At 47.9% G+C, this 22,297-nt stretch overlaps 2 protein-coding genes across 2 annotated transcripts in view; both read right to left on the bottom strand.

Moving 5' to 3' along the window:
• The window catches only part of LOC149361984 (amine sulfotransferase-like), a 33,067-nt gene extending 17,157 nt beyond the window's left edge, over nt 1-15,910 (bottom strand). Inside the window, exon 1 of the mRNA XM_089572885.1 lies at nt 15,786-15,910. The gene's annotated coding sequence lies outside the window, so the exon portion shown is untranslated. The remainder of the gene's footprint in view (nt 1-15,785) is intronic.
• LOC149361983 (amine sulfotransferase-like) lies at nt 817-15,922 on the bottom strand. Its single transcript, XM_089572886.1, has 3 exons — nt 15,786-15,922; nt 3,736-4,176; nt 817-1,727 (listed from the first exon to the last, which is right to left on the bottom strand). The coding sequence occupies exons 2-3, from the start codon at nt 4,129-4,131 to the stop codon at nt 1,143-1,145; spliced, it is 981 nt and encodes a 326-aa protein (XP_089429012.1). The 5' UTR covers nt 4,132-4,176; nt 15,786-15,922; the 3' UTR covers nt 817-1,142.
• Nucleotides 15,923-22,297: the final 6,375 nt, after the last annotated feature.

Raw genomic sequence — 22,297 nt, 5'->3', positions numbered from 1 at the left:
TCTGAAGAACATCCCTCAATAAGACGATATGCTTTAAATATTAAAAAATAAAACAAAAATGAATGCAAGATATTTGCAACGTCATAACAAAATGTGCTCAAAATTTTAGCTGGCATAAAACGCTACCAAAACTTCATTCAAAGAGAAATTATCCATATTTCTGCGATTACCGAGTGTCAACGCATTACTCAGTATTATAATCGTCGTGCAAGGTTTTTTTTCTGGCGTCTTATAGGTAAAAAACCTCTGAATTGGCGCATCTGAAGCAGGAGTATTTCATGTAAAAAAAAAAGCTGAAATTTAACATTTTGCTTAAAGTCTCCCGCGGCCGACGCAGCCCTAAACAGCGAAAACTGTGGCTGCATGCTGCCATGTGCACTTAATGTAACTCTGCAACTCTGTGAATCTAAATGACAGCGGCAGGTAAAGGTAAAAATCAGCTTCTTTTTTGACTCAGGCACCGCCATACATAACCAGTGCCGTGAATTTCTTCACCTGCAATCGCCGACAGCTGGCAGCGAAGGCTGCCTATAACGCGAAGTGATGGTTCTAACTCCATTAAAACCGTGCTCCCGGATTTTTTTAACATATAAAAATTTGCGGGAAAAATAGTCACATTTGTGGCAGTAATCCTTTGGCGAGTTGCATCTATGCTAAAAGTGCAGGAGGCATTAAGGCAATTCGATCTCATTATTTACGTTCTCTATCAATGTTCTCATGTAAGCAAATAATTGCAGATTTGTACATGGTGTTTGGGTGCGCAATTCTGTGAGTGGATGTAGTTCTTTAACCTAGTTACAAGTGAATACAAAACTATGCAGCGAGTACTGCGCTTTTATTCTCTCCTAATGCGGCGCACAGAAAAAGCATTTTATGCATGCACTCAAAAGGCCAGAATAGCTTTCTTAAAACTACATGCATGCTCATAATTTGCTTGATCGAATTCGAAGCAACAGCTTCCAGAAGTTTGTGGGCGGCTTGCCAGGGCTTGAGAACAGCACATTAATGGAAGCTGTAGTCCGGAGCTCGTAGCTTTCATTCCACGACGAGCAACTGAAGAGACGGAGTATACTGACCGCGACATAAAAGAAGCCTCATCTAGCAGGTGCGGTGACAGCGTTTGCGTCACCGAGCCCAACAGTCTAATCTGACCGTTCACAAAAATTTATAGTTTCCTGCCGTATGTCCGCCCACAGTTCCATTACGTCAGACCCTCGCGTCTTCTGCTTAATAACGGCATCCATTCGTCGTAGGTGTTGCGGCGAAAAGTAGGCCTTCCATCCTCCTACCTTTGCGTCTTTGAGGACCTCCTGCCGCTTGAGGTCTTCTGTATCCCCGGGCTTTGACGGAACGTCGTGTTCGTCCAACCATTTCTGCATTGCCGGGTCAGTATTATCCTTCAGGTTGAATGTCATGACCTTTTTCATGTTTTCGGCACTGCTGCGCTCCAGAAGTTCGTCTATCCGTTTTTTCCCTTCGTCATCGCCATCCTCCAGCATGTTGCCATAGCGCTCTCCGATGAAGCGTGCCAACCGAAGTACGGTTCCTCGAGTGTCCCTCTTCAGTTGTTCGTACGTGACGAAGAACACGTTGGGTTCGTCTTTCAGAGAGTAACCGGCTGTCACGTGCTCGAAGTAGTCGCCGTAGCCTAGTTCCCCGGTCAAGAAGACCTCCAGGAAGTCGTCGAACGTGCCGTCACCGAAGCGGAACGTGGTCAGGCCGTTTATCTGTAAGAGCAGGAGGAGCGGCATTTTTAATCGCCAACATCTTCGGTTTTGACGAAGCTATATCAGAAATTCTTGCGGTGGGGTGACGTTTGATGCAATGCCAATCGCTCACTTGCTCTACTCAACCTAGGAAAATATCATTTCCTAGCCCCTTTAACGTGCTCTCACATCGCACCAAAGCGTTTCTGCATCTCACCTCCTCCAAAATGCATCCACTGCGGTCGGGATTCGATTCCAGGCTTTCCGTTATCGGACCCTTCATTGGCTCACTGGTCGTGGTGTACCTGTAGAGCTGGTGGCCGTTGCTACTTAAACTGCTTTAAAAACGGTACATTTAGCTGATACCGACATGGTCCTGTAGCCATTACGTTCCGTTATCTAGAGAAAAGAGGAATGATTGACCGTGGCCATGTGGTAGAGCTAAGGTTCTGATAGTGCGCCATATGCTTCATTCGCAAATAACGAAAGCATTAAATGATTGTATTTTGTTGAATGCTTTGTGTGTATTGTGTTGAAATATCAGTTTGCAATTTCCTCATGCGTTTCTCCAAATGCTTTGCTTTTTTATTTTTTGATACAAGACCAGACAATTTCCTTATTTTTGTTCACTGTTTTGCGTTGAACCATTATTCACATATTTTCTATGAGGTTGCCCAAATATGCTGTTTTGTATTGGACCGGACACTAGCCATGTAGGCTATCGGTCCAAATAGTTTGTAGAAAGTTTCCTTGGATGAGCAAATAAAGTCTTTGATTGCTTGATTGATTGATAAAGCAGAGTAGACCGGGGAGGGGGGGGGTAGTGTGGGTTTTCAGCACAAAATATCAAGCTGGGATAGGCACGCCCCGGCCTGTGGTAGTTTAGGTTTGGATTTGGTTTTGGGAGTTTAACGTCCCAAAGCGAGTCAGGCTATGAGGGACGCCGTAGTGAAGGCCTCCGGAAATTTCGGCCACCTGGGGTTCTTTAACGTGCGCTGACATCGCACAGTACTCGGGCCTAAAATTTCACCTGCATCGAAATTCGACCACCGCGACTGGGATCGAACTTGTGTCTTCCGGGTCAGCAGTCTAGCGCCGTAGCGCCACTGAGTCACTGCGGCGGCCAACCGTACTTTTAATATGTCACAGCGGCTGTAAAGCAAACGCTGTCCAAGGTCGGATGCCCTGTCCGCGATCGTCGAGTCAGTTTCTGCGAATTTACACGTGAATTCTGAGTTCAAGCTGGTCTGGCGGCGAGAGAAACACTGCCGTGTATGATGAGCACATTGAGAGCTCTTGCGCAACCGGGGAACCGAAAAATTGGACATAAAGCCAGCACTTGCTGTCCACAAAGTTGGTGCGGGAGAGACCGATTCTCCGTTTTCATCTCAGTCTACTCTCTGTCACAAAGTTTCATTGGGTACGTGGAGGAAAAACAAAGGTGAGGCTTCTTAATTCAGGTCACTTCCGCCGCTCTTCCAGTGATGACAGTGGTGTCGACAGATACAGGCTATCGAACAGCCCGCGGAGGAATCTGTCATGCCAGTGCCGTTTCCTGAGTGAAACTTTCTGATATATCCGTGAATTTGCGGACATGAGGAGAGTGTTAGCATCGAAAGCAGTTTCAGCGAACCCTACGATAGGGGCAAACTTCTCCATGACACACAAGCCACAACTCAAGGTGATAATTCTGCCAATTAGCCGATGTCTCCAGACCCCACTTGCGGATGTGAAATTAACAATGAAGTGTTTTGGTGTATAGTACAGGGAAATAAGCTAATCGTTGACAAGCACGGCACTTGTACGCTCAGGAGGCGTAGCGCAACTTGCGTCCCTTTCGGAAACGCCTTCACGCATCCACTTCCGGTCTTTCGGCCAGTAAGGTGTCATCGGAAGGGAAAGTTTGCGAAACAAACGCAGTTTCGGATACGGGCCCAGATCACTTTCCTCGCGTCCTTGAGAATTTGTCAACGATAGTACGTGCTGCAATGGACTTAGCTTTGAGCGGATGATCATGATGACGACATACGTGATGGTAGAGAGACACGCAGACGTCCCATGGGTTTCGGGCCACGTAGATATACTTGGCCTCCGGGTTGAGCTTCTCTCTGTTCGGAGGGAGGTGGGTGCAGAAGGTCCGCACGGGCGTGCTGGCTTCATACTCTGGGGCGCCCAGTCGGTACTCGACGAACACGGCGGCCTGTGCGAACTGCTCGTACGTGTTTATCGGCTCGCCTTCGTTGAGAATCAGCTGAGTGATGTACTGGACCCAGTGGGTGCCACTTCTGGGATACGACACCTGCACGAGGTCGCCTTTCCGGGCGATGAAATCCAGGCCTTGCTTCAGGGATTCCGGAGTAATGAAAGGGCACCTCCGTTTGCCATCTATGATCTGGTAGAAGGGTTCAGGTTGATCTGCAGCCATTGCCTTGCCGTCCTCCAGGCTCAAAAGCCGGGATAAATACTGTTGCTAAAACAGCGTAAAAAAAAAAAACTCCTCGTAAATGGTCATGTTTAGCAGCCACTATCGCATTAGTCAACCGTGTTAGCTTCACATATTCACATTACGGCCACCGCGAGGGATTCTGTCTAAAAAAAGCAAGGACGCTCGATAATAACGTTAGTTGGTTTAGTGGGGTTTAACGTCCCAAAGCAACTCAGGATATCAGGGACGCCGTAGTGAAGGGCTCCGGAAATTTCGACCACCTGGGGTTCTTTAACGTGCACTGACATCGCACAGTACACGGGCCTCTATATAGTTGGATACAACTTAAGTCTGCAGTGAAGCTCCTCCCACATTCAACCTACGCGCACAGAATTCCTCCACGACAAAGAAGTAGTCCGTTGCTTAAACGTTTCTTGTTACGTAAACAAAAAGCTTATCACAGGAAAAAAATTATGACCTCTATTAGAGTTTTGATGCGCAGATTGTTTGATATAGTCAAAAATTAAAAAGCTGATTTCGTTTACAGTTGCGATTGCCCAGCGGAGTAATACAAGACGCCGCGGCTCAGTGTAAGCAACTGCTGTTTTTTTAAGTTGTATCTTACAGAATTTCGCCTTCATCGAAATTCAGCCGACTGCGGCCGGGATCGCACCCGCGTCTTTCGGGTCAGTATAACCACTAAGCCACCGCGGCGGGGCGATAATAACAATAGTAACAATATTCTTCTCATTATTATTTTTTTTAAATCTTGCATGCGCTGGCGTATAGTGTATTAGGTACGGAATTACCATGTTAACATTTTTTACACGGCATGCTGGCAATGCCGTATTAATAGCATCCCTAAGAAAATGCCAAAATATGTGGCATACACTGCGCCTCAGCCAACAAAAATTTCCATCTACAAAAACTTTGTTTATTCAGACTGTCATCTTGCGTCACTTCTGTGCTAATAATAGAGCGTGATGAAAAATTCCGCTCTTCAGAGTATCCGACTAAGCAGCGGAGTACTCTGTGTCTGTTCCAAAAGTATTTAATTAGCTCCCAATATTTTTCGTGCGACCACAAAACCAAGATTAAAAAAGCATCTTGAGGTTACTGCAAACTGTTTGCGAGCCTTATTTCTTGCTTTGTGATTTGCCTACTTTATACGAGCTCATTTACTTAGAGTTCAGTGTTTACTCATGATTTCGTTCAGTTTGATTAATGGTTTATGGTAGTTTAACGTCCCAAAGCGACTCAGGCTATGAGAGGCGCCGTAGTGAAGGGCTCTGACATCGCACAGCACACGGGCCTCTAGAATTTCGCCTTCATCGAAATTCGGCCGCCGTGGCCGGGAGCTAACCCGCGTCTTTCGGGTCAGCAGCCGAGCGCCGTAACAACTGAGCCACCGCGGCGGGGCTTGACAAAGAATATTTCAATAACCAGGCCATTGTCGGAGCCCTGTGTATACAATTGAAATGGATTCCACGCACTGTGCATTGGTGTGCAAAGAAAAGGCATACGAAGCGGCTCGCAAAGTTCTCCAGCACCGGACCTTCACTAGGATTTTCTGCACAAAATTTGGCATGTCCGAATGGCAGATAAATATATCTACGAGAAAAGGGATTGGCTCTGGAGCTTACTATCTCATCATTATGCATTTCTTTATTCCACTGACCCAAACTTAAAATCTAGGCTCTTGCAAAGAGTCCTCGCCACTTGGTGTCTATCATCGTCTTCGACTGAATGCCGCGTATACAAACCGCTTCTGATAACACTTAGGCCAACTGACCAGTCTAGATTGCGACAAGTATGGTTAACACATTCTCCCAGGATGTTCAGGTTACTCAGACGAGCAAGCATGTTACAAACGTCAACTGGCGACTCTCGCGCAAGTGCCGGCAACAACCTCCCATGGACGTCCAGAATACGTCCTGAACGTCCTGCGGACGTCCAACGGAGTTTCAATGTGTGTTGGGTTTAATGGCACATAGGCAACTAAGGCCATCATGCGCCAAGAACAAGGTATAGGAAATAATTTCTGCGTGATTTAAAACCTTTATGCGTACGCCTTGATGCGTATTGCTGAGCACTGAACTTTTTCTCTGTCCACACAGAGGAAAATGTACTTATGCAGCAACTCAAAACCTTTTCAGCACTCGCCTTCGTTGTATATACTATTCAATGACGGCATACATTTTTTATTACCTTTATTTATCTATTCGATACACCCCTTTTTGGGCCTTCTCTCCCAAAAACCCCTCTCCCAACGCCGAGTAACTTGCCAGCACTGGGCGCATTTGTTTTTCAGTCCCGGACTGTCCGGGACTACTTGCGGACTCGAGTCCGGTATTTGTTTTTCTCGGGCAGCCCGAAAGCTCCGCCCACCTGCCTGCATCGCCATAGCAACGCGTTCGTTTTTAGCCTATGGCAGTCCGCGGGCTGCTTGGGGCTGCTGAGAAGGCAGCAGACGATAGCTGCTCGCCGCGCTGGCAGCCATATTGAGTTAGACTCCGTGTGCATTTTGAGTATTTTTCATGTTCCTGGAGGTCGATATCATGCGTTAAACCTTCACATGAGCTCCGTAGCTGCTCTCTGAGCCATCGCAATACTTTTTGTTCTTGCATCTTCGTTTATTTTCTTGAAATCCACCGCACACGGACGCGCGTTCGAAGCTGCGAGCGCGTATTGTTTGCTCGTGTCGTCAAGAGGTTCTCGTTCGCTTGTTTTGCGACATGCTGTCTGTACGCTTACCTGAAAGCATCGCAGGTGAACCACTCGTATACTGGAGCAGCTATAGAGCTTGTTGTCAACATTTTTGCGAAGGCTTTCGTCTATCTGCCTATCCGCAACGAGTTGGGCTACTTTTTGCGAACTTCGCCGCAAGCAGTAGCGGCGAGCATACCTCCGAAGCTGAGTTCTGTAATGCACCTACGCTAAGCTGACAGTACAGTCTTTAAATCGACTCAGTATCATGATCGAGCGCACGGCGTTGCTTCGGTGTCGTGGTGGCCGTGGCTTGCATCGTCTGCTAGCAGATGACAGCGTCCTTGTACGGTAACCGAGGGGGAGCCCGGCTCTGGCGGCGAGTTCGAAAGCAGCCTATGGCAAGTAGGTCATGTGACCATGACGCTTTTCCTGTCCGAGCGGAAGCCGAGACCTGCCAGCAAGTAGTCCGGGACTGGAAAAACAAATGCGGCCACTGCGTCAAGGCCGGCAAAATTACTTGTACATTCAAGAGCTGCGATATATTGCCGCGTATCATTGTAGTGTCCGTTCGTTCGCGCAAGGCCGCAGGAAAGGGGTGTTATCATTTTTGTTCGTGACGCGAGAAGCGACCGGACTAATCTCGGTTGATCATAGCCATGAACAGCTGCATGTACAGTCGCGGTCAAAAATACGCGGCCCACGGCTCCAGTCGGCGGAGCGGCCGCGAGCCGCACCGCGGCGCTCGCGTAGGCGCTGCGAGAGTTTGCGCTCTGACGACATGTATCTCCCTCGCTCTCGGGCGGATACGTCACACGGTTGATAAAGTTCAAGTGCATCGTTCAGCTGTTTCGCAGTTGACGGTCAGGGCGAAAGGGGGCTCCCGTTTGCATGAAGCGTCGCGGCGCTGGTGCCGCTTCGTATCTCGTCTCCCGCGTGTGCGGAGCCGCTGCTGCGCGAGCCGCTCAGCCGTTCGTGAAGGGCACGGCGCGATTCTTTCTAGCATCGTAGTTGGGTTGACACCTGATGCATGTAACCCGCCGTGGTGGCCTAGTGGCTATGATACTGGGCAGCTGACCCGAAGGACGCGGCTTCGATCCCGGCAGCGGCGGTTGCTGCATTTCAGTTGAGGCGGAATGCTAACGAATGCCCGTGTACTGTGCGACGCCAGCGCACGTTGAAGAACCCCAGGTGGTCGAAATTTCCGGAGACCTCCACTATGGCATCTCTCATAGCGTGAGATGCTTTCGGGCGTTGCACACTACAAAACCAAAAATTCACGCTTACGCGCTGTCCGCTTCCGTCTAATCCACCGCACCCGCGTGCTCAAGGCTTGGGTACCAGCATGCATGCACCTCGTTCTCAAATAATATGCCACGGTCGTTCGCTCTCTTACAGCGGTAGCATGCGAAGAGCCGCCGCGTTTGTGGAATCAATGCGGTTGCATTAAAAGCCACATGTGGAAGAAAAGCCGGGTGCGCAATAGGTAGCTACAGGAGGTTCATTATTGTAATAGATAAAAAGGAGGCATTACATGTAAACCATTAATATATTCACCGCTGGCAGCGAAAGAGAAATCTACGAAAAATAATGATCCCGCACGTGTCCAAAAATGTAATGGGGATTATTAAGTCTGAAGGCGAAAATCACTGCGTAAAATTAATTCGAAACTGCGGGGGTCTTTTGGGTACGGGAGAATAACGTGAAAGAAGTGTTTTCGGAATCTTAAGATTTGGGGCAAACTGAAGAAAATGTCCCGAAGTGATGAAATTTATTGCTAGTGCATTGACAATTAAGGCTCTTACGGGTGCAATGTATCGTCATCATGAATAGCAAGAGAAATAAATTGAGATGTTTGTGCCACACCAGCGAGTATAATGGTTTTATGATAGTGCATCGGCCTCATACAATGATAGTCGGATATGAGGTTTTTAAGGTAAATATGTCATTTTTGAAGGCCTGGTAGAAAGTGTGACTGAGTTTCCAGACGTTTGCACTTATTTTTTTTAAAATGATTAAATATATGCAGGCGTTTACCTTTTGTTCGGCATCGTTTTTTTTGTGTGTGTATATATGGTAAGAAAAGGTGCGCTTCTCCTGCCCGCTTGTATTTAAATATTGCAGAGTATAAGTGTACACGTTTGGTAACTGGCGATGATAACAGTATTTCAGACCGAAACAAGATGGTGGTTTTTCGAATGCATCGACTCTGCGTAATAAATGGCCAGAAAGTGTAGGCTATGCGAAGAATTTCTTTATGCGTGTGTTTTCAGAGCGATGATGATTGATTGTGGACACAGCAAGGGTATTTTAAGATTTTTTTTTAATGTGGTTATTCTCGCACATTTTTTAGCCGTTGATCTACCGGCTTCACATATGATATTACTTCTGAACAATCATATCTCAAGCCTCCCTAATGCTTGGTAAACGCCCCCCCGGCAGCGACCACATCTCGAAGCCGCCCGGGAATGGAGGCGTACAATGCCGGAACGAGAGCGGGGAGCGAACGAAGGTGGTCCCATTCTTCTTTGACTTCCCTCCACAAATCCTCTCGCCTCTGAGCTGAAATGGAACGACGGGCCAGTCGCCTTTTCATTTGTCCCCATACGTTTTCGATTATGTTGAGGTCTGCCCCCTTTGGGGGCCATGGCAATACTTGGATGCCAAGTTCTTGAAGCGTTTTCCCAACTTTCCTGCGTAGTAATGAGGGAAAAAAATACGAGTCACAAAACGCAAAGGCAGGAATTAATAGAGGAATGAAAGGTTTGATTAAGAAACGGGATATTTCTTTGTGGAAAAAGAAGAAACGTTAGCGGATGTGCTATTCTCCCGTGAGAGCCTAACACGCTGGAGTGGTAGTCAGCCAGTGTGTGTGCGCGTGTGTGCGTGTGAGCGTGTGCGCGCGTGTGTGTGCGCGTGCGTGCGTGCGCGCAAAATGTGAGAGCACTTTAAATACCCCTCCCGTTCGTCGCAATTCCAGGAGCCCTCCACATCGGTGCCTCGGATAACCTGAGCTGCATCGGGACGTTAAGCCTCATTCTCTCCATCCCCCCGACCTCCGCGCACTCTATCTTGGAGTAATGACAGGCTAAACGTGCTTTGCATTAGGAACATAGTGAATCGATTTTATTGAATCCAAGGCTTACGAGAAATGTTCTGCAAGTGTCTTTTCCTTCGTTATGGTACACATAGCTGTCTTCACTTAACCACCGAGAATATTTACGCATTAAAGTCCTTTCACTGTTTTCTTTCTGTGGGAGGTGTTTAGAGAGACGTTGCCAAGAATTTTCATCACGGTGCAAATAAGGTTATAATCTCTAAATACGACAGAGATTCTCCTTACCTCGCGGTGTGGATAGGGCTCCTAGCTGTCTTGCTGAAAAATATATGCCCCATCTTTGAATGGGCCTTCCAGCGCAAAGGGAACAAGGACTTCCTCTATAATTTAAGTGTATTGGTCCGCGATCAGGTTTCCATCAATAAGATGCAGCGGTCCAAGTCCTTGCCAGGTAACGGCGCCCCACACGCTGATAGAGCAGCGCCCACTAGCTGCCACTTGTTGGATGTACTGCTCGTCGTATCTGTAAAATGTGCGTTAATTTCACACTGAAATTCGCACTGACTGCGCAGATTCAACACTCGTAATAAATCACTCTGCTTCCAAATGAAAGACGCCTGTGTATTTTACAATAACAGTGCACGTTAAAAGAACCTTACGCTGTCTAAATTAACTTGCAGCCTGACATGCAGCATCCCTCACAGCTCATGTGTAGGCTTGGGATGCTGAGCTCCACAAAGCAGCGTAACCAATGCACCTTGTAATGGGAGACAGTATTCGTAATCTATTCGGTTACACAGAAACTGGCTTACCTCGTGCCGAGGAGTCTCCACACTCTGCGCTGCTGGTCCCACTTGGTGACAAATGTCGATTCGCCACTGAAGACGACTTCTCTCCAGTCTTCCTGCTGCCAAGACAAGTGCTCTGTCGCAAACTCCAACCGGGCTCGCTTTTCCGACTCATTCAAGCGCGGCCTTTGACATGCCACCCTGCTCTTCAGACCAGCGGCATACAGCCTGCGCTTAATAGTTGAAACTGATACCGGAAGTTCAAGCTCCCTCTTGACCTCGAGAGCAGTTATAGCGGGCTCGCAGCTGACAGCTGCAACGATTGCCATGTCTTGGTCCACCGTCGTCGCCAAAGGCCTTCCTGATCGAGGTGCGTCTTCCACTCGGTGTGTGGCCATAAACGAGCGACAAATCCGGTCTACTGCACATTTTGAGCATCCAACCTCTCTAGCTATTGCTCGCCGACTGCGCCCGGCAATAAAAAGATCTAGCACCTTTTGCGTCTTAACCACATCAAGTCGCGCCATGCTTGCGTGCTTTACGCTGTGCTAATCGAAAACCTCAAACCTGTCACTGCGCTTTATATCCGAAAGCCATGCTTCGCAACCGCTGTTGAAGCCCATCAGTTATCGCGCTTTTTATTCCGACGCAACCAGACAAAAGGCGCCATGGAGACGAACACCGCCTTTTGGGATGATAAAACATCTTTGGTGTGAGTAACTGCAAGCTTAATGCCCAATCATCCCAAAATGCCATGCTTTGGAAACCATTGTCTGTGCATGCCTGTCCTTTCTTTGTTATCGGGCATGTCTCATCGCGTTCTTAAACGGGATCCGCTTTTTGCCACTCAATGTCGGCAATGAATCGCTGTGTCACCATCGTTGCGCGTCTCTTTCGGCGGCTGCCGTGGTGAACAGTGCTCCGATCCATCGCGCGAGCCTAAATAGGACTGGCTGCGAACGTCACGGGCCTTCAGCAAGCATTAGGCAGGCTTGAGATTTGATTGTTCAGAAGTAATATCATATGTGAAGCCGGTAGATAAACGGCTAAAAAATGTGCGAGAATAACCACATTAAAAAAAATTCTTAAAATACCCTTGCTGTGTCCACAATCAATCATCATCGCTCTGAAAACACACGCATAAAGAAATTCTTCGCATAGCTTACACTTTCTGGCCATTTATTACGCAGAGTCGATGCATTCGAAAAACCACCATCTTGTTTCGGTCTGAAATACTGTTATCATCGCCAGTTACCAAACGTGTACACTTATAGACCAGATTTTTTTACCCTCGCACGCAGGCTGCGGGCGCGCTCCTACTCTCGACACCAGTCGCCATCTGTCGGCGCGCGCGGCCCGAGGGACTGCGGGTCGCGCCGGCGCCGCGCGTAGAACGCATGTTTACGTGTTCGCTTCGGTCGTTGTTGTGCTCCATCAGCTAACGTATGAGGGTGTGTGCTGTGCGTCACTACTCACATTTTCCCTCTTCCAGACAGTACTGCCGTTATCTTGTGCGCAGTTACTCGTTAACGTGACATTCGAGGGTAGTCGACCAGGTAGTGTACGGACTGGAAACCGGCACTTCTAAGCAGATTTCTGCGCTGTCATGTCGTTTGCTGTCGCCTTTTACGTGCGATATCTTCTATGATACTTTTATGCATCAGAATGTAGATCTATTGACTTGACGCAGTGGAGTAGTAACTTGACAGGCGAGCTGCAGACCGAAGGTTGTCCCGACGGAGCGCGTGTTTTCGATCACCAGTACGTGTTCGGCATCCTTGCGCTGAGCTTGCTCTTGTTCCCATTAAACACATTTCATGCACAGGATTGTAAGCACGACCGCTATCGATTTCAGCTGCTTTTTCCTCACGCATATGTCAGAGGGATCTGGGGGGGTAAAGGTTTATCTATAGTATCTTTCTGCTGTTGGTATCTACACTAGTTTGGTTGGTTTATAGGGTTTAACGTCCCAAAGCGACTAAGGCTATGAGAGACGCCGTAGTGGAGGGCTCCGCAAATTTCGACCACCTGGGGTTCTTTAACGTGCACTGACATCGCACAGTACACGGGCCTCGAATTTCTCCTCCAAAGAAATTCAGCCTCCGCGGCCGGGATCAAACCCGCGTCTTTTGGGCCAGAGCCGAGAGCCGTAACTACTGAGCCACCGCAGCGGTGCGGTATCTATCTTATTCATAGGAGAATACTATGCGCGATTTCATTTCATTTTCCACACTCAGCCAAACGGCTACGCAACGCTCTCACACGCGGCGAGAGCTCCTGAATAAAATAACGCGACTTCGGACCTTAGAATTAGTGAAAGCTGGATTAGCTGCTCATATCTATCCAAGCTTTGATAAATTAAGCGAAAGTACGTTTTTATGCACCAAGTTGCATAAACCATGACAAAATTTGTTTTCTGTAGGCGCTGCGACTCAGTGAGCTCACAGCGGTAATTTGTTGATAAACTGGCGCGGCGACAAGAAAGCCCTGTTTGTGGAAGGGGGCGGGGGGTTTACGGCCGGCCCGCAGGAAGGAATAAGAGTGCATGGGAATTGGAACTGCATGCTAGCCGCACACCTAATGCTTGATATTGAACAAAAAGTTTCTTTGCGGTGGAGCACTAAGACGGAATTCGATATAAGCACGAGCGCGTTCTAAGCGCCGGCACAATTAACTTGAATGTCAAACTAAATGTCATTAAAACGCGTCAGTGTTATCGCTATGATAACGTAAATACCTCCTGCAACACAGCCACGCAGCGGAAGTATGTTCGACAATGTTTTTTTTAGCGCCCGAAGCGCGGCTATATGCAGGCGCGGCCGCGGAACTGCCGCAGCCCCGCAGTCCCCAAAGAAACGCCCGCACCGCGGCGCGCCAGTCGGTGCAAAATGGCCGCGCCCAGGAGAGGCTCAAAAATCTGGTCTATACTCTGCAATATTTAAATACAAGCGGGCAGGAGAAGCGCACCTTTTCTTACCATATATACACACAAAAAAAAAGCGATGCCGAACAAAAGGTAAACGCCTGCATATATTTAATCATTTTTAAAAAAAGAAGTAAGTGCAAACGTCTGGAAACTCAGTCACACTTTCTACCAGGCCTTCAAAAATGACATATTTACCTTAAGAACCTCATATCCGACTATCATTGTATGAGGCCGATGCACTATCATAAAACCATTATACTCGCTGGTGTGGCACAAACGTCTCAATTTATTTCTCTTGATATTCATGATGACGATACATTGCACCCGTAAGAGATAACACTTAAGAGCCTTAATTGTCAATGCACTAGCAATAAATTTCATCACTTCGGGACATTTTCTTCAGTTTGCCCCAAATCTTAAGATTCCGAAAACACTTCTTTCACGTTATTCTCCCGTACTCAAAAGACCCCCGCAGTTTCGAATTAATTTTACGCAGTGATTTTCGCCTTCAGACTTAATAATCCCCATTACATTTTTGGACACGTGCGGGATCATTATTTTTCGTAGATTTCTCTTTCGCTGCCAGCGGTGAATATATAAATGGTTTACATGTAATGCCTCCTTTTTATCTATTACAATAATGAACCTCCTGTAGCTACCTATTGCGCACCCGGCTTTTCTTCCACATGTGGCTTTTAATGCAACCGCATTGATTCCACAAACGCGGCGGCTCTTCGCATGCTACCGCTGTAAGAGAGCGAACGACCGTGGCATATTATTTGAGAACGAGGTGCATGCATGCTGGTACCCAAGCCTTGAGCACGCGGGTGCGGTGGATTAGACGGAAGCGGACAGCGCGTAAGCGTGAATTTTTGGTTTTGTAGTGTGCAACGCCCGAAAGCATCTCACGCTATGAGAGATGCCATAGTGGAGGTCTCCGGAAATTTCGACCACCTGGGGTTCTTCAACGTGCGCTGGCGTCGCACAGTACACGGGCATTCGTTAGCATTCCGCCTCAACTGAAATGCAGCAACCACCGCTGCCGGGATCGAAGCCGCGTCCTTCGGGTCAGCTGCCCGGTATCATAGCCACTAGGCCACCACGGCGGGTTACATGCATCAGGTGTCAACCCAACTACGATGCTAGAAAGAATCGCGCCGTGCCCTTCACGAACGGCTGAGCGGCCGCGCGCAGCAGCGGCTCCGCACACGCGGGAGACGAGATACGAAGCGGCACCAGCGCCGCGACACTTCATGCAAACGGGAGCCCCCTTTCGCCCTGACCGTCAACTGCGAAACAGCTGAACGATGCACTTGAACTTTATCAACCGTGTGACGTATCCGCCCGAGAGCGAGGGAGATACATGTCGTCAGAGCGCAAACTATAGTGTACTAGAAGCGCAAACTCTCGCAGCGCCTACGCGAGCGCCGCGGTGCGGCTCGCGGCCGCTCCGCCGACTGGAGCCGTGGGCCGCGTATTTTTGACCGCGACTGTACGTGTTTCTAGATTACTCTAGATGATCTCGACCTCTTATCTTGAAGTTTTCTTGCCTGCTTTAAATTGAACGATGCCGCGAGCAGCGGACATTCGTAGTTCGACGACTGACGAGCACGTTTGTTGCTTACGCCGCCGCCGAGTGACTCAGTTCTTTTGCGGGCGCAAGTCAGCCCAAATAAAGAGCTTCGTTTGCAAGGCTTGTTGCTGTTTTCCTGACTGCTGGATTGCCGTCACTACAGCATGACAATATATATCTGGCGTATGTCGCACACGCGCGGCGCTAGGCGGCGCTAGTCGCCCACGCCCACTGAGTGCATGCACCGAGCGGCTCTTTCTCTCGCGGCACCGAGCGAGGTTGCGCCCGATGGAGCAACGAACTTGCAAGGCTGACGCTCGACGTCGGAGTCGCGCAATGTCCCCCTAGATAGCGAGCAACAAAAGCTTTTCTTCTTTTCTCTCTGCAGCACTTGTTTCGCAAGGGAAGCGTGCGGAACGCATTGTGAAACCGGACGGTCGGGCGCAGAACTAGTCTGGGTGGCCAGCTTCGCTGAGGCGTCCGTGGTTCAACGAGATCCGAATACTAGTGAAGACACCACATGTCAACAACAAAACCCCGTAACATCGCCACATTTAAGGGCTGCCATTACGACGTCATGGCTGGCGCCTGCCAAACACTCACCGCACGCCGAGATGCGTCCTGCGATGCGGCGTTGCTAGAGTGCCTCGCCAGTCGCCACGATTGCCGAGTGGAGAGGGTGGCGATGGGAGAAGGCCGGAAGAGCTGATGACAAACACGAAGCGACGAAAAAAAAAAAAACAGAAAACGAACGATAACGGCGCAACGCTTGCCTGCTGAAGAAAAAAAAAGAAAATGTCAGCACAATACGACACGTGCCGCGAAAGAAAGAAAAAATAAAGAAAAACTTTACTCGTGCGTCCTACTCAAAGCGTTAAGCTCTCATGCGCTGAAAGCTCTCGCTGCTGTTTTCGCGAATGCTACTCCATTAACTCGCTTGGGTCATCTATTTGGCCATCGTACATTTTTTGTCGAAACATGGAGGTTGTTGTTTCAAATAAACGAAATGTCTTTACCTGTATAAGATATTTAATTGCGCTGAAAGCAGCACACGTTGCTGAGCAGGTTCCCAGTTTTGAATGGAATCCTCACTTTTGATGTAAAGCCTGACAGAAAGCACAATCACTAAGAGAATGGTGTTTTCTGAACAATTAGCTTGCCAATGAAGCTGCACATTAAGAGTGTATCTTCACTTTGAACCGGAATGAATTTTGCCATGGAACTCAAGTTGCGTATTGCTTGGTGAATTGGTTTTTGAGCAAAGGAAATGCCCCAGTATCTGTTTCATATATCTCGATGGACACATCGGCGGGAATCGGAAATCACTTCGCTATATCCGCTATTTCGTAATATGCGGACTACGAAAAAAAATGCAAACATCGGCATACCGATTTATTGCCGCTGAAAGAAGTCGTCCACCGTCCCCTGAACACGTTTCGCGAGTGCGGATTTCAGGATTGCGGCTTCCATACCATCCAACTGCGAACCAAAGATCTGGTCGAACTCCGGACTCCCGAGGTACATCCGTAGCGTGTCAACAGCTGCGATGGCCGCTGCGGAGGTGACCGGCTTAGGGGCACAACTAGCATCGTCGCATTCGCTGTCGGAGGCGCTCTCCGCCAAGGTCTCTTCCATGACACTCCCGGCAACTTCTTCAGTCGTCAAGTCCTCAGTGGCAAGGTCTTCGTCGGCGAAAACGAAGTCCATGTGGCTTAGACCCGCAGGCACAAGGTTCAAGTCGCTAGCGGAATCCCAAAGCTCCTCCAAGCAGGCCGTCGCGGCGGCAGCATCAGCGGTTGCAGCGACGTCAATCGCGGTAGCTTCGTCCCCAGCAGGCGCCGCCTCCGCGCTGCTGCTTCGGGAGAGGCCGGCTTTCTCGAAGCAATGGGCGATGGTCAGGTGCTTCACATCTCTCCAGGCTCCGCTTGCGAAGAAAATCGCCTTCACCAAAGGCACCTTCATGCCGACCACGTTGTCGGCAGTGTGAACAACGGCGTTCAAGGACGGCGGGACACGAGACCGGCGTGCCATGCGATGCAGTGAAGCAACCTTTCGCTCCGCAGGAGAGCAGACGACGCCACGAAAGGACGCCGTCAGCAGCCTTTTTAAAGGCTTGCGCATGCTCTGTATCCCCATTCCTGAAAGTTCTTTTTGATAACTCTTTGAATCATTCCTGTCTTCCTGACGACTGGAAGATTGCGTCTGTTGTACCTATTCATAAATCTGACTCGCGCAGCGCTGTATCCAACTACCGTCCAATATCGCTGATATCTTCCACCTGCAAAATAATAGAGCATATATTATATACGTGCATAGTAAAACATCTAGACACTCACGGCTTGTTCAATCCTTACCAACATGGCTTCCGAAAGGGACTCTCCTGCGTGACACAGCTACTGGAATTTACTTTCGACTTATCCAAAGCACTCGACAATCAAGCAACTGTGGACTGCATTTTCCTAGACTTTAGAAAGGCATTTGATGTTGTCTCCCATGAACTATTAATAGAAAAATTGTGGCAATATAACATTAACTCCAAAATTATTTCCTGGATTTCTGAATACTTGCACCCACGACGCTAGTTTGTTATAGTAGATGGAGCGGCATCAGATGTTCTTGATGTTACATCAGGCGTCCCTCAAGGATCAGTCTTAGGACCCTTACTCTTTTTAATGTACATAAATGCTATTTCAGACAACGTCACGTCATGCATGAGACTATTCGCGGATGACCGCATATTATACAGAAAAACTATCTGCGATGGCGACTGCCAGGCAATTCAAAACGATCTGGACTCAATACACGCATGGTGCAAGAAATGGAACATGAACTTAAACTTAAAAAAAACTGTGTGTATGAAATTCACGAGAAAGAAGGAAACAAATTATTTCCGCTATACCATTAACTGAAAAACCTTAAAAGTAGTTCACGAGTATAAATACCTAGGAGTTTATCTGACCCCATCTTTAAGCTGGCACCGGCATGTGGACTACATCGTTGCTAAGCCTCTAAATCCCTTGGCTTTTTACGCAGGAACACTAGCAATTTTCTCCAAGTGGCCAAAACAATTTTATTGAAGTCAAATGTGCGCTCCGTTTAAGAATATGCCTGCGCGGTATGGGATCCTCCCACTGCACTCGATAAAGATAAGCTTGAGAAAGTTCAAAACAGATCTGCCCGTTACGTTCTTGGTAAGTCAGCCAAAGATATGTTATTTAGTGCGACGTTTTCTAATCAAGCATTAGGCTGGGAATCTCTAGAACATCACAGAGCCATGCTTCGCTTAAAGCTCTTTCATGACATTTATCATTCCCGAACAGGTATCACACATGCAAATTACATCTTTTCACCTCATTATGTGTCCTTACGTCTGGATCACGACAAAAAAGTGCGCGAATACAAATGCAAAACTGAATCTTTCAGTTCTTCTTTTTTGCCCCTCGGCTGCTGTGGCGTACACGGCCAGTGACGCATTTTCATGTGCACTAAATGGTTTAGCGGCCCTGAAATGACTCATTTCTGCTTTTTTTAATCCATTTCACTGCAGATACGGTTTTGCTGGTTGCACGTGGATGTGATTATTTTCCTATGCTTCTATGCGTGTGTGTTCTCATTTCATAGTTTCTTTGGCTTCCCTGGCATACGTCACGATTACATGTGTCGACAGCCTTGTCCCTCTTGGTATGTAAGCACATGCGCACGTTCCCATTTTCGTCTGTATGACCCGCGTGTCTGCTTCGGCCATCCTTGGCTGGCCAAGGATGTCGAGGATCCCAACCAATCAAATAAAAGCCTCAGCCTTCTTCTCAGGAATGAGAAAGCGGCTGAGGTGTATCATGCAATAAACGAGCCAGTGGTTCAATGTTTACGGAAGAATAAAAACCTGAGGTTGAAATTTTTTCTTAGTAAATGGGTTCTTTTTATTGTCTTCGGACAAACTTCGTATTTCTAGACCGTGAAGATGATTTTTAATTAGGCGTTGAAATCATCTAGATTGAAACAAATTCGAAAAAAGGCGAACTTTAACGGAGATAAAGAAACTTTCCAATTTTATATAAAATTTACCTGGAACGCCTTCAGTACCTGGTAGTTCTATATCAAGAGAAAAAACTGTTGCATTGTATTGTTTTAATGAAAGAGTAATTACTCACTGACATCCACCCGAGAGCAGCCATACGGCTACAAAGGAAAGCTATACAGCTTTCTCAGAAACTTCGTATACGAAGAACTATAGACCAGAATTTTGAGCCTCTCCCGGGCGCGGCCATTTTGCACCGACTGGCGCGCCGCGGTGCGGGCGTTTCTTTGGGGACTGCGGGGCTGCGGCAGTTCCGCGGCCGCGCCTGCATAGAGCCGCGCTTCGGGCGCTAAAAAAACATTGTCGAGCATACTTCCGCTGCGTGGCTGTGTTGCAGGGAGTATTTACGTTATCAAAGCGATGACATTGACGCGTTTTAATGAAATTTAGTTTGACATTCATGTTAATTGTGCCGGCGCTTAGAACGCGCTCGTGCTTAAATCGAATTCCGTCTTGGTGCTCCACCGCAAAGAAACTTTTTGTTCAATATCAAGCATTAGGTGTGCGGCTAGCATGCAGTTCCAATTCCCATGCACTCTTATTCCTTCCTGCCGGCCGGCCATAAAGCCCCCCCCCCCCCCCCCCCTCCTCAAACAGGGCTTTCTTGTCGCCGCACCGACAAATTACCGCTGTGAGCTCAACTGAGTCGCAGCGCCAACAGAAAACAAATTTTGTCATGGTTTATGCAACCTGGTGCATAAAAATGTACTTTCGCTTAATTTATCAAAGCTTGAATAGATATGAGCAGCTAATCCAGCTTTCACTAATTCTGAGGTCCGAAGTCGCGTTATTTTATTCAGGAGCTCTCGCCGCGTGTGAGAGCGTTGCGTAGCCGTTTGGCTAAGTGTGGAAAATGTAATGAAATCGCGCATATTTTCCTATGAATAAGGTAGATACCGCACCGCTGCAGTGGCTCAGTGGTTACGGCTCTCGGCTCTGGCCTAAAAGACTCGGGTTCGATCCCGGCCGCGGCGGCCGAATTTCGATGCCTGAGTCGCTTTGGGACGTAAAACCTTAATAAACCAAACCAAACTATAAGGTAGATACCAACAGCAGAAAGATGCTATAGATAAACCTTTACCCCCCAGATACCTCTGACATGCGCGCGGAAAAAGCAGCTGAAATCGGTAGCGGTCGTGCTTACAATCCTGTGCATGAAATGTGTTTAATGGGAACAAGAGCAAGCTCAGCGCAAGGATGCCGAACACGTACTGGTGATCGAAAACACGAGCTCCGTCGGGACAACCTTCAGTTTGCAGCTCGCCTATCCAGTTACTACTCCACTGAGTCAAATCAATAGATCGACATTCTGATGCACAAAATTATCATAGATGATATCGCACGTAAAAGGCGACAACAAACGACACGACAGCGCAGAAATCTGCTTAGAAGTGCCGGTTTCCAGTCCGTACACTACCTGGTCGACTACCCTCGGATGTCACGTTAACGAGTAACTGCGCGCAAGATAACCGCAGTACTGTATGGAAGAGGGAAAATGGGAGTAGTGACGCACAGCACACACCCTCATACGTTAGCTAATGGAGCACAACAACGGCAGAAGCGAACACGTAAACATGCGTTCTACGCGCGGCGCCAGCGCGACCCGCAGTCCCTCGGGCCGCGCGCGCCGACAGATGGCGACTGCTGTCGAGAGTAGGAGCGCGCCCGCAGCCTGCGTGCGAGGGTAAAAAAAATCTGGTCTATAGTTAAAGAAAAATTCGTCCTGGCCCGGGGTTCGAAACCCGGACCACCATAAACTACAAAAAAGTTTTAAACTACAAAATTGAAGTCATAAGGCAGACAATACTCCATTCAGTTACCGTTACTGGATAGTGCGTGTTAAAAAGAACAATGGCACCGCAGCGGCGGCCTAGTGGTTGAGCATCCGCCTCGCACGCGGGAGGTCTGCGGTTCGATCCCCAGTGCCACCGGGTGCCCACCGGTCATACAACGACTACAAGTTTCCCCTGGCCTGGTGCTCGGCTTAATCAGGGTGAAATTCTTGAGAAATGGATCTTTGAGCACACATTGAGTGAACGGAAAATACCTTGTGCCATGGCGCTCTATGGCCGCAGATGCCCTTGCACCAGAAAAACTCGCCATCATCATCAAAGAGAGAAACGGTCATGACTACGACTTCGAACTGAACACGTGTTTGCGTTTTAGTTAGCTCAATGGCAATGTCTCAGGAAATACCTGGTAAACGCACTTTGCTTGTCAGGCCAGTTTTAATCACGTCCAGCGTTAATCACCACCATCCGCCTGTTGTGCGTAAGCGGTGCAGGCGGGGGCATATTATTTTTATTTCCTTTTGGTTGCCCCAACCTAACAAATGTCTACGCCCACTGCAGGGCAAAGGCCTCTCCCATGTGTCTCCAATTAACCCTGTTCACAACATTAATATAAGTCCTCTATTGACAGTATTCTCTCCAGGTCTCGCTAATGAAAGCAAAGATAAATATTCCGTCCTTCCTAACTTGAACCTTCTGTTATTTAATTTTTTAGCTATGGTGAGTATTGTTATTTAATTATATTCCATTATTTAATGACTCTTAATGAATTTTGTACGACTGTCGATTGTCCATAGAAATTATTGATGTGTTTTAAGACGAGCAACTTTATAAAATGTAAATATCAGTACCTTCATGTGAAAAGTATCTTTTAACTGGCCGGTTAATTTAGGTTGAGGTACAAGCCGGAGCGGGTTCAGTTACTGTATGGACTTTCTTTACTCAGAACACTGGCAATGCGCATTAGCCCCTGAACGCTCTCGTCTCTTGGTATGCAGACTTAGAGTTATGATGGTCCTACATGCCAAAGTCTGTTCACAAAACTTTTCCTGCATTGAATAGTTCCAGTTTCAATGTGTTGACGAAGTGCGAACCTCACCAAATAAAAAGTTTTTAGATGACTTAATTTTCCATAAATTGCGTTATCAAATAAAGGGGAACCGTTCATGTCGCTATCCCCACAAGGAGTGGCCCGCACAAGAAGGTAAATTAGTACAGAACTGACTTCTCTCCGAAACAGTAGTGTA

Source organism: Amblyomma mixtum, chromosome 2, assembly GCF_055824585.1.
Source record: "Amblyomma mixtum isolate Tamu chromosome 2, ASM5582458v1, whole genome shotgun sequence".
In the NCBI taxonomy this organism is placed as follows: Eukaryota; Metazoa; Arthropoda; class Arachnida; order Ixodida; family Ixodidae; genus Amblyomma; species Amblyomma mixtum.
The sequence above is the reverse complement of the archived record's forward strand: the minus strand, read 5'-3'. Positions and strand labels throughout refer to the sequence as shown.